General features: G+C 40.4%; 1 protein-coding gene across 3 annotated transcripts in view; it reads right to left on the bottom strand.

Moving 5' to 3' along the window:
• CACUL1 (CDK2 associated cullin domain 1) overlaps positions 1-12,823 on the bottom strand; it is a 73,899-nt gene that overhangs the window by 49,078 nt on the left and 11,998 nt on the right. For all 3 annotated transcript variants that reach the window (XM_067709265.1, XM_067709267.1, XM_067709266.1), the window contains exons 2-3: positions 2,892-3,018; positions 1,904-2,006 (exon numbers count right to left, since the gene is read on the bottom strand). In XM_067709265.1, coding sequence (XP_067565366.1) covers positions 1,904-2,006; positions 2,892-3,018 — 230 coding nt within the window. The remainder of the gene's footprint in view (positions 1-1,903; positions 2,007-2,891; positions 3,019-12,823) is intronic.

The raw sequence follows: 12,823 nt of genomic DNA, 5'->3' as shown, positions 1-12,823 counted from the left end.
GAGTTCTTTGTCGATCTAATGAAATCTCTGGTACACCCTGCACCCCAAAGACCACCAAGACTTCATGTTAAAAAACGAGACCAAACTCGGATTTCTACTAGAAAAGCTTTCACTATCCAACAGAGAGTAAATATTTATAAACATTCATCTGCTATACATTTCATTCAGCAAGTGATGCTTAGTATGTATGAGATACTGGGCAAGGTACTAACAGCACAATAATGAAAACAGACATGCTCCTCTGCCCTCTCAGGTGGGCATGTGGGGTGGGGAATGTGGGGAAGGGGAACAGCTAAACCAGAAATTACACAATGAACTACCATGAAGTACTGGGTGTTACAGTAGCACAGATGAGGGGCTCCCAAACCTGACTTGGGGAACAAGGTATCAGAGAATGTTTCCCAAAACAAATGATGTCTAAGTGGCAGCCTAAATGTTAAGTTCACACTGACCGAAAAAATAAGAGCGCAGAAGAAAAGGAAGAATGTTTCAGACAGTTAAGTAAACATGGCAAAAGCCAAGATGTGAGATAGTACCTAAAATGTTCAAGGAACTGAAATAAGTTCAGTAGGCAGGAGCAGAAAGGTAAGACATCAGGCTGCAGAAATAAGCAGGAGTCAGAAAGTGAAAGGCTTCCTAAATCATATTAAGAAATTTAGACTTTATTCTAATAGGAATATGATAATCAGAGCTGTACTTTAGAAGCAGTCACTCTGACTGAAACGCAAGATTCTAGTTAGATGTGTTAAGACTAGAGGCAGAGCACCAACTAAGATGAGCATTTTAGTAAAACACTTGAGATGATGTGGCCTGGACTGGGTGGTGGCCAAGTGGACAGGAGCCAAGAGAGAAATAGAACATAACTAGGATTCAGCAGTAAATCGAACGTGGGGATTCAGAGAGAGGGTAGAGTCAAGAATTAGTAAGCAAATCATTCAAAGCTACAATGCGCAGATCTCAGGTTTCATCTATGGTTTACATACAATGCCTAGCACTAAATATATTTACTAAATGAATAAAGGTTCTGTATTTAATGGCAAAAAGATGACGAAAACAATTTACACTAACAACAGGAAAAAGATATATTTGGCTATGATAAACACAGCTCTGGCTATACTTAAAAAAAAAAAACAAAAAAAAAACACAGGTAAGTGAGGAGAATATCCAAATAGCAACCCAGCACTTGCTAGAAACTGTAGATATTTCAGAATTGCTGGAGCACTTCCTAACTGTGGTGTGGACCCTGGTGATCTACTGCTGAGTGACTTTTCTGCACATCTTGTAACTTCTACACCACAACTAAAATGTGATCTGGTCCTGGAATAAAGATAGTACCTGACCTTCAAGCACTGGAAACTTTACTGAGGCAGGGAGGGGCAGAGTAGGATCAAGAAGCCAAGTGCTTCCTTAAATAAAATATTTCCTGCAACTTGCCCCAGATTTTACAGCTGGGATGATGTTCATCTGTAGAGGGTTTATCAACAAAATGCTGACTTCAGTTGTTTATATTAGCAAATATTAGAAACTGGTAGGCAAATACCACTTCAAAGATAATAATTTTCAAAAAAATTCCAGAAAAAAATTAGAATATACACGTTTATAATATAAAAGTCACCAAATACTGAGGTTAACAGAATAAGGTTTTACATAAAAGAAATACTGCATGGTAATAAACAGAATTAAAGTCGGAAATACATTTAATTCAAAAATGTCCACAGTTTATGTCAAATTTTCAAATTAATCTATTCCAAAGATAAGACATTTGATCAATATTCATCTCTAAAATATTTATATATTTATATCATAATCAAATGAACAAGCCTCCAAAGGTATAATATACAAGCTAATTTCAACCAGTCAGAAAACCCCAAAGAAGCTAAAACCAATACCGTAAGTTCTTTACCTGCAGCTCCTTTGAGACTCTTTCTAAGTGATTAGTTATCTTTTTAATCAGATCACTATACATCTGTTCCGAGTGCTGCTGGCATACACATTTATACACACAACTGTGGGGAGGAGGGGAGACAGAAAAACCAAGTTAACGATTTTAAGGTTGAAGCACTTAGTTCAACCTAAGGTTAAGGCATACCCTCAATATGTAACCACTGGTCAAATAATTAATTCAGGCCTCAAAAAGTGACTCATTGCAACTCTTAAAACAAAAAGTTATCCTGCCCCAATCAGTGTTCATATGGAAAGGACATTATCACCAGCTACAAATAATCTTTTTGAGTATTCTATTAAATGTTTTATCAGTATTAGATAATCTAATATTGGGTGATTATCTGAGAGTCTGACTATGATAACTACTTATAAGCCAGTTTCTCTCTCGTTTTAATGAATGTCAAAATAAGGAAGAGAGTGACAATCAGCAGGTTTCTAACTAACAAAAACGTTTGCTGTGTAACCTCTTTGTGCATCACTTGTGCAGAACAGCACAGTTGTCACTTCCTCCTCTTGTGACTGGGCTGATCTCACAACCCACCCCGGTCCTCACTGATTTGCTACTTCCATTTACCAGGAGCTGGGAAAGAAAATAACCAAAGATAGTTAAACTTGTGTGCCACAAACATCAACAGATTAAGCTAACATCTCCCTGTGATACTAAAACTACATATTTTTTGTCTTTTTCCACTGACCTCTATAATTTCTGCATTATGTATGGTGGGCGTGGCAGGCTGAGGTAGGATTAACACTATCTTCATTTGAAAACCAATTCTGAAGCAAAAAGTATAAATCAAACCCCCAATCCACAAGTACGGAACATATAAATAACTTACAGAGCCTTAATGTAGGTATCATATATTATATGCATACAAACTGTCATAATTCAAGTTGCTGTAAACTTCACTATACCCTCTAAAACCCAAGCAAATTAAATCTTGACTTACCTGTATATCTGTTCATAGGATATGGGGATATAGTCACCAGGACTCTGAGTTAAAAGCTGATCTATGGCACCATCCAATTTTGGCCAGTATGTGCTCTTATAATCTTCAATAGTTATAACATTCATTACTAAAAGTAAAAAGTGAAATTAGTATTACCATGTGCCACATGTAAGATCAACACAAATCAGTTCTGCATTCTCAAACTCCTCCCACTGACTCTCCGATTTTACACTGACACTGTGTCACCTAAATACAACTCAATTATTATCCCATTTCCAATTTCAAAAATCCCAACCTGGCCAGGGATTTTAAGCAGCCATTAATTATGATTTAAAAAAGAATTACTATGAATCTGTTCATCTTCAAAAATAAAAACAAAACAGCAATTATCTCTGGTTCCCTTTCCCGGTTTCTGTTATCAGTGGAGAGTTCTTAACATGCACTGACCCTCAAATACACATTGCCAACGATGTGACAAGATGGCCTATGCACGAACCACGATAAAGTTCTGGGAAACTATGACCTCCAATCCATCTTTACAGACAGCTCTGGGAAATCTACCTAGGGAAAGGACTATGGAAATTAAATTCCAAATGCTAGAGTGCTAAAAACTCACAGAGATTTATCGCACCACCAGTACCTCCTGGACATGACTACAGCTCTGACTCAGGCTCTCCCTAGCCTATCCTTTAGAAAAGCCCAACAGAAAAAAAAATGTGGATGAACTGGAGCCTTACATTGAAGGCGTACCTCATTCTTAACGGCTGGCTCTTATTCCTCCATGATAGATTTAATAAAGCATTTGTAACAGGTTGTCCTAACAACTGTGAAATCCAGGGGTGATGGGTGCTTCACAACAATGAAATGCTAATGTTAAAAAGAGCTACCCAGGCTTCCCTGGTGGCGCAGTGGTTGGGAGTCCGCCTGCCGATGCAGGGGACACGGGTTCTGTGCCCCGGTCTGGGAGGATCCCACATGCCGCGGGGCAGCTGGGCCCGTGAGCCATGGCCGCTGGGCCTGCGCGTCTGTGAGCCTGTGCTCTGCAACAGGAGAGGCCACAACAGTGAGAGGCCCGCGTGCCGCAAAAAAAAAAAAAAAAAAAAAAAAAAAGAGCTACCCAAAGCACCTAAGATACCCTGTGTCTTATGAACCATGGTAGGAGCTAACAACTACTGGATCAGCCATTTTACTCTTTATTTTTATCAGAAACTCAAGAGCAGAAGGTTGACTTCCCCAAGTGCACACAGCTAATCACTGGCAGAGGTACCAGGTAAAGCAAAGCCTTGACCTAGCATCTTTCTATCACACTACTGATTTCCAAATTTTAGTCATTCAGGTTCAAGACGTTTCTCACGTCTATGTGCCACCTATATCATGTTTGTTCAATATTTTCTTTAAATCAGTTCACTTTTTTTTTTGCTTAAATATACTTAAAGGACACTTGAGGAGTGAACTATTGATTTACACAACACAGAATCATCTTAAATGTATTCTGAAATCAAAGAATCAGACCAAAAAGGCTACATATGGTAAGACTCTCATTTATTTATAAAGGCATAACTATAGGGAGGAAAACAGATCAGTGGTTGCCAGTGGGACTGGAAGGTGGAAAGAAGGACTGTCTGCAAAGGGGAAGCAGGAAGGAATTTTTAAGACAATGGACTCTTTTGTATGGAACCGCGGTAGCGGATACACCACTCCATGCATTTGTCAAAACCAACAGAACTATACACTATAAAAAGTACATTCACTGTATGAAAAAAACACAAAATTTCACCCAGGATGTAGTGGTAAAGATGGAATGGCAAACTGTGGCAAATGAATCTAATTCACAAATGAATCACATAACCCACACTAAAAAAAAAATAGGGAAGAAAATGGAGAGGAATGTTTTGACTACATATAAGACTAAAAACAGAAAGAACTGTACATGCGTGTGCACACACAGGTACACACACAAAAGGGAGAAGGAGGCCAGATGCTGGAGGGCTTTATGGGCAATGGAAAGACTTTGCCTTTCACTCTAAGATGAGGACATGTGGAAGGTTTTGAGCAGTGATGTAATCTGACTTTGATTTTCTATGGATCATTCCAGCTTCTGTACTAGCAATAAACTAAGTTAGAAGGCTGTGAGATGATGGGGGATTGGAGTAGGTGGTAGCAGTGAGGGCAAGAGGAGAGGTCAGATTTTGAATATATTTTAAGGCAGAGCCAACAAGATTTGCTGATGGTTTGGATGTGAGATGTGAGAGAAGGGTCAAGGATGATTCTAAAGTTTTTAGCCTTCAGCACCGAAGGATGGGGTTGCCGTTGACTAAGATGACGAGGATGTAGGAGAAGCTTAGCACGTCTGGGAGTGAAGCTGAAACTGTTGGTACCCCACCCATTTACAGTGATCCACAAAGGCCACTGTCAACACCTACCATTATATGCCAGTGTTCTCTCTGGCTGCCGGGGTTGCTCTGCCTGAAGGAGAGGCCAGTTGGAAGTTCTAGAGAATTAACACCCCCAGGAGTCACCATCAAGTAATGACTAATGAGAACTCAGTGTAAGTACCCCGCGTCTCCCTTTACTCTGGGTGAGTATGCACTGACTCCCAAGTCCCCACTGGGATTCCACTCCAGTCGCCGCAGTGTTGCCTTCTTTATGGCTTCCTTACCATCCCTGTCTCTGTCTCCACACTCCTGCAGGTGCTTCCTAGAATCACCCCCTTGTGCATAAAACTACTCGCACTTAAAACAAAATAAGAATTGATCAAAAACAGAAAAGTAGTGTCATGTGCAATATAGAAATAAACACAGTGTTATTAAATTCTAGCTAGGTCCTACTGCCTTTAAAGGTTCTGAGTGAAGCTTGCTTTTCCTGTGAATAAAGGAGATCGGCAGATGCTGAGAAGTGTTACATGCTAGCTCCAAAATACCACCTTTCTGCTTTCAGAAGGATTTAAAAAAAAAAAAAATTTTTTTTTAAGTAACTGAAAAACAAAGAACTTTCTCACTATGTGATTCTAGGTTATTGAACCTCCTATCAAGTGTCTATCACCTAAACCACATCATACACCTGCTCTACGCCAAACGCTGGGAATTAAGGAAGGTAAGTGACAAGCTCAGAAAGAAATCTTCAAGTACTGAAAGCCAAGAATGAACACACCAACCCCATGGGTTCCTGGACCACTCGGTTCAATTAACTCCACCCTGCACTGCGGCTGGGGAGACACCTGCTTCCCAAGCACACGTTTCACTTTGGCAAATCTCCAAGTCAAAGATGTGACAGAGGAAAAAGAACCTAAGATGTGAAGTCCCACAGCTGTAAGGACAGAATGAAGTTCCACAGAAGCAATGATTTCTGATGCCTCTCAGGTCTTTCATGTGGCATTAAAAAAAAAACAAAAACTGCTCTGGTTTTAAATATCTTTGAAAACAGACTTTCAAACCAAAACGAAAAAGGCACAAGTCACAGTAGAAAATCTTAAATCCTATTTCCACATCTAAAAAGAAGCTATATTTCCACGTATATTTTGCTTGAAAAACAACAGAAAACCAATTCACTTACATCCTACCTATTACGGAGTGAATGTTTGTGTCCCCCCAAGACTCATGTGTTGAAACCCTAACTCCCAATGTGATGGCATTAGGAGGTGGAGCCTTTGGGAGGTTTTTAGGTCATGGGGGCGGAGCCCTCACAGGAATGGATTTAGAGTCTCTGGAGAACTCCCTCACCGCTTCTGCCATGTGAGGACCCAGTGAGAAGATGGCCTTCTATGAACCAGGAAGCAGGCTCTCTCACCAGACTCTGAATCTGCCAGCGCCTTGATCTTAGACTTCTCATCCTCCCAAAGCATGAGATAAATAAGCCACCCAGTCTATGATAGTCTGGTACAGCAGCATGAACAGACTAAGACACTGGCTAACATGACTTTCTTCTCAGGAGCCACCCAATCTTCACCACAGTAGCAAAGGAAAGCAGAACACAGAGAAGCATCTGCAGAGCTACAGGGAGTTCGAAGAACGAGCACTAGTTGGTATTCATACACTTAGCCAAAGGTTAGGAAGGTTTTTCATACCAATCTGTGGTCAACACTTAAAATGACAATCCAGAAAATGTTAAGATATTGAATTTCTTGCTAATCTCAACCCAATCTCTGACTTAAAACAAACAAAATATATTAGCTGTTTGGTTTATCCAACATTTGACATGCACAGCCTCACAGTGTGTGTATGTGTGTGTGTGTGTGTGCGTGCGTCCAGTCCTGAATTCTAAAACTAGATCCTCTAGCTAGAGAAATGTAATCAATCGCTTTCAACTTTGCCCACAAAATGTTCAGACTAACCAAAAAAAATATGAAACATGGAACCTAAACAAAAATGAAATTACCATTAAATAACTACATTTTACCTAGGTTAGATTTTCCAGCTTGAAAAAAGTGCACTATTTTTAAAACTGTTTAAAGAAGGTATTCTAAACTCAAATGCCTACAAGGCCCAGGCCATTAACATAAGTGAGTAAAACAGGCCTGGTATAAGAATAAAAAAGAGCAGTGAGCATTTCAATGAGCTGGAGAATGCATATGCCCTCTAGAGACATTCAAGTTCACAAAATGTAAAAACCCTCAGGTTGCCCTCATAACATCACGCCACAAGGCTTAAACCTTGAAACGCATAAGATAACAAGCTCACACAGCCTCAGTTCTATTGAGAAAGTACTACAACTGACCTTTACTAAAATAAAGTGAAATAAAATCTAAAACACATGGAATAGCTGGAATCTAAGGTTCAGGAAATACTATCAGATTGCTAATAAATGAGAAACTATTAGGGATATGTAATTCATACCAGGCAGGAATAAATATGTTCAACTCTCATACTTTGTTATCCAAGTAACTTATCAACCCTTGACACATTATGTGTTTATTATCAATCTTCCTCAAACTACACATAAGCCCCTTGGAGAAGGAATTCAGCGCTAGAGCCCCAGCTCCAAACTATCATATGATAGGTATTCAATAATGTATGTGAAGTAAATTAATTTAATGGAAGTCAAAATAAATGTTTAATATAAAAAGTCCAAGGCATACTACTTATTAGTAGCTCTGGAATTAAAAATTGAAGTGCATTTGGTTTCACACAGGCTAAAGCAAACCAGGTAAGCCCTACCAGATATTCCTTTTGAGTTTTTTTTCTTGTTATTTGTTTGTAAGGGGAGGATATATTCAGAAACTATAGCAGGTATTATTAATTCATTCTTGGTCTACTGCAAAGACTGGCCACTACCTACTATCAGTGGCTCTCAAAATCTGATACCAGAGCAGCATCAGCATCACCTGGAAACTTGTTAACTTAATGTAAATGCAACCTGCCAGGCCCCAACCCAGACTTAGGGAGTCAGAAAAGTGGGGAGCGTGTAACACATGATACAGAAATCCATTTGAGCCTTCCAGGTGATTCTTTTTTTTTTTTTTTTTTTGCTGTACGCAGGCCTCTCCCGTTGCGGAGCACAGGCTCCGGACGCGCAGGCTCAGCGGCCATAGCTCACAGGCCCAGCCGCCCCGTGGCATGTGGGATCTTCCCGGACCGGGGCACGAACCCATGTCCCACTTCATCAGCAGGCGGACTCTCAACCACTGCGCTACCAGGGAAGCCCCCTCCAGGTGATTCTTATGCCGGCTACTTTGAGAACCACTGCCTAATGCTCCTATTCAAGCTCAGGACAGCCAAGGGTCACAGGTGCTCCTCTGTTCTCCATTGCTAGCACGTGGTTGTTGGTTCCGAAAAACTCGAACTGGAGAGTCAAAGGTGTAAATGTAGCACAGAAAAAAATTTAAAGGGCAGCTAGGAACTGTTTTATGTCCAAAAAGCATTAAAGTTCTACTCTTCCATGTCCCTTCTCCCCACCAAAAAGGCCACTTTCATTAAGAACTGGCTCCTTAAGAAGAATACAGTATTGGCAATTATGAAATAAATGATTAAGCCCAATTAAACAGGCTAAATTGTGTCTCAAACATAGTGACCTTTCAGATTAATTGCAACTAATTACAGTTAGATAATCTGACAGATGGACTAGTAGAAAAAAGCTCTAGGCCTTCCTTTTAACTCTGGCTAGGGAGAAAAATTACGACTTCTTGTTGTCACAGCAAGCCCATAACAATCTTGTAAATCTGTGTGGTCCAAAACATTACCACCTGGTAGAATATTATTCTTCCTCCAGCACAAGGGGATGTCTGAAATCTTTCAAGTAATGGACAGAGAGAAGCTGAAGGCCAAGAACAAAGCCTGCAGAATGGGGAGAAGCCTTTGGGAATAAAGAAAAAGATCAGTCAGAGTGGAAGAGAATCAGAATCAGAACAAGGCTGTGTAGTCTAACAAATAAATGGAGTTTTACTCTTTATTTAAAAAAAACAAAATCCCTGTTACTTATTTCTCTCAAAAGGAAAATAATTTGATCCTGGCAAAGGAAAAAGTAACACTTAGCTGCTCCTAAGAGAACTGCCAAGTTGGGAAAAAAATAGTAATAGAGGTGACCAAATCCTTTAAAGATCCTTTTCCATATTAGGGGGAAAAAAACAAAAGCTGTGCCAGCTACTCGGGTATATTTTGACTCGCCAGTAAAAGATGATATAGCTAATGTCAAGTCCTAATGAAGCAACTGTTTCTGAAGTAAGCTAAAAACTTTTAAAAGTTATATGCTCTATGGGGAGTTTCTAAGTTTTAAGTTCTAAATTGCACGTGTTTGGGAAGTTTCTAAGTTATAGGGTTTGGGGTTTAGGGTAAGTTACATTTATATAAACAAATAACTAGATAACATTTTGGTCCAGATAAGGCTTATAACATACTAACTATATGAAACCATATAACCTGCTTTGCCTTGTTTCAAATGACATGTTTCTTTCCCCCAAACACTGTAAAACTTGTATAGAAAACACACTCCACTGTTGTTTTACTGCTTAGAAATGACACATTTCTCAAATTGAGGAAAAAACAGAACAGTAGAAACTTCCTTCATCACTACTATCTTAGAAAGTAGCTGCAGTGACCTACCAGCAAGATTGAAATCTATCAATACATTACTTTAGAATAGTTACTGCACAACATTATTCTACAATTACAACATCACATTTGAGCCTGTGACACAGTTCTCACTATGAACATGTTATGAAAGTACATATATGAAAAGGTCAAGTGCTATTAAAACATCCATTATGGCTCCAACTCCAACTAATCCAGAATCTCACAATATTCAAATAGAAAGTATCTGCTCAATTGTGATTACATTATGTGCAAACCATGCTAACTGCACATCTGCCGTAGTTTTAAAATTCTGTTTTTCCTGCAAGATTTAAACAAGTCAAACTCTCCATGGCATTAAGACCAGGAAAGTAACTCTGAAGTAGCAGCATAAGGCAGTGTGTGCTGAGGTGGAAACACCAATAGTGAGCTAATCCTGCCCTGCAGGACCCTGAGAAATTCAGGACCTAAGGACAGGATACAATGAGCGAGATTTAGAGGCAGAGAGCTGGTGGCTGGAGTGGGAAGGGTGAAGATTGGTTGCAAGTCTGTAGACTAAACTGTAAAAAAGAGAAGAGTTATCCTGCACAGAAACTGAAAGGTAAAAGCTTGGGACTCCAGGACAGATACATGGCGGGTGGGTGTGTGGGTGTGTGGGAAGCACAGGGCTGGCAGATTTAAGTAAAGTCAAAAGTCAAAATAAGAAATGTTCAAACATCTAACCCTGCTCCTTTTCTTTAATTCTAGAATGCCATCGGCCAGGAGAAGTGTCTTTACTTCCTGCCCCACCTACCCAACCCTACCATTCTCCCAGAAAGGAAGAAGATCCTTCCCTAGAGAAACGGAACAGCCCCAGAGAAAAGACATTCACATACTATTTGGCAGTTCCCCAAGAATAGCAGCTTTGCATCCAATTAACCCGAAGTGAAGCCCAACACTTACACTTGGCAAGGTCCCTTGTAAACACTGAACTACCAATTAGCCTTTTTCACTTTTAAATACGAATAGACAGCTAAGGATCACGAATATTTGCAAAGTCTCAGACATCAGAGATCAAAACAAACAAAAACTGCAAAGATAAAAGCAAAGAACTAAAAGAACAAAAGAAAACTTTTTTAAAAACCCTATAATTACTATGTTGAGAAGATAAAAATTAGTAATAGTAATGAAAAAGGAGAATTCCAAATGCTCTTAAAATTAAAAATATAGCCATTGTTAAAAATCCAAAAGAAGGGCTTCCCTGGTGGCGCAGTGGTTGGGAATCCGTCTACCAATGCAGGAGACACGGGTTCGAGCCCTGGTTCAGGAAGATCCTACATGCCACAGAGCAGCCAAACCCATGTGCTACAACTACTGAAGTCCGCGCATCACAGAGCCCATGCTCTGAAGCGGGAGAAGCCAGCGCAATGAGAAGCCTGCACACCACAACAAAGAGTAGCCCCTGCTCGCTGCAACTAGAGAAACCCCGCATGCAGCAATGAAGACCCAACACAGCCATAAATAAATGAATAAATAAATAAATAAAAGCATTTATCTCATCATAAATGCCTTTATCATAAAAAAATCGAAAAGAAAAAAGTAAACACCTAGAAACTCTCCTAGAACATTAAGAGAAATAGAATATACTAAAAAATAGTTAACCGACTTAGAAGATCAAAACAGGAAATTCAACATTTGACTACCAATAATTCCAGAGAAAAGGGAGAAGAGAGAAAATGTAAAGGGAGAAAAACACTGACTCATTTACCTAAGAAAACATCCCAATAATTTTCCAAAGGGAAAAAAAGACCACACGCAAAATAACAAGAATAAAATGGCACCTGAATTCTCCACTGTAACACTGCAAGCTTAAAGTCAATGAAGCAACACTAAAAATTACTTAGGGGGCTCCCCTGGTAGCGCAGCAATTAAGAATCTGCCTGCCAATGCAGGGGACACGGGTTCGAGCCCTGGTCCAGGAGGATTCCACATGCTGCAGAGCAACTAAGCCCGTACGCTGCAACTAGTGAGCCTGCGCTCTGGAGCCCGGGAGCTACAACTACTGAGCCCATGTCCCACAACTACTGAAGCCTGCGTGCCTAGAGCCAGTGCTCCACAACAAGAGAAGCCAACGCAGTGAGAGGCCTGCGCACCGCAGTGAAGAGTGGTCCCCACTCGCTGCAATGCACAGCAACGAAGACCCAATGCAGCCAAAAATAAATAAAATTAAAAAAAAAATCATTTAGGTAAGAATTCTATACCCAAACAGTCAATCAAGTGAGCATTTTTATATATTCAAGACCTGATATTATTATCCATACACATTTTCCCAACAGACTGCCAGCAGATATGTTCTGTACATACACACACATACATGGGAACACACCAGTAAAAAGAAAGACATGAAGTGAGGTGGCCAAGACGGCAGAGTAGGAAAACCCTGAACTCACTCCTCCTCCCATGGATACACCAAAATTACAGCTACTTACAGAGCAACTATCTATGACAACGGCCTAAAAACTAGCAGAAAAGATATTCCACAACTGCATACCTAAACAAGGAACCACAATGAGCTGAGTAAGAGGGGGTGAGACGCGGTATTGTCAGGACTCACAACTCCAGGTCAGCGATCCACGAATGGGAGGAATATCACAATCAAAGAGGTTCTCCCCAAGGAGTGAGGATTCTTTCTGAGCCCCACATCAGGCTCCCCTGCCCAGGGTTCCTGCATCAGAAAGATGAGCCCCCAGAACATCTGACTTTGAAAACCAGCAGGGCTTATGTCCAGGAGAGCCAGAGAGCTGTAGGAAACAGACTCTGCTCTTAAAGGGCATACGTTAAATCTCACACACTTCAAATCTCAGCACAGAGGCAGTAAATTGAAAGCAGCCTGGGTGAGACCCATGTGCTGATCCTGGAGAGCCTCCTCAGGAGGCAACTGGAACTGCCCCT

Source organism: Pseudorca crassidens, chromosome 16, assembly GCF_039906515.1.
Source record: "Pseudorca crassidens isolate mPseCra1 chromosome 16, mPseCra1.hap1, whole genome shotgun sequence".
Taxonomy (NCBI): domain Eukaryota; kingdom Metazoa; phylum Chordata; class Mammalia; order Artiodactyla; family Delphinidae; genus Pseudorca; species Pseudorca crassidens.
This window is presented reverse-complemented; position numbering and strand designations above follow the sequence as displayed.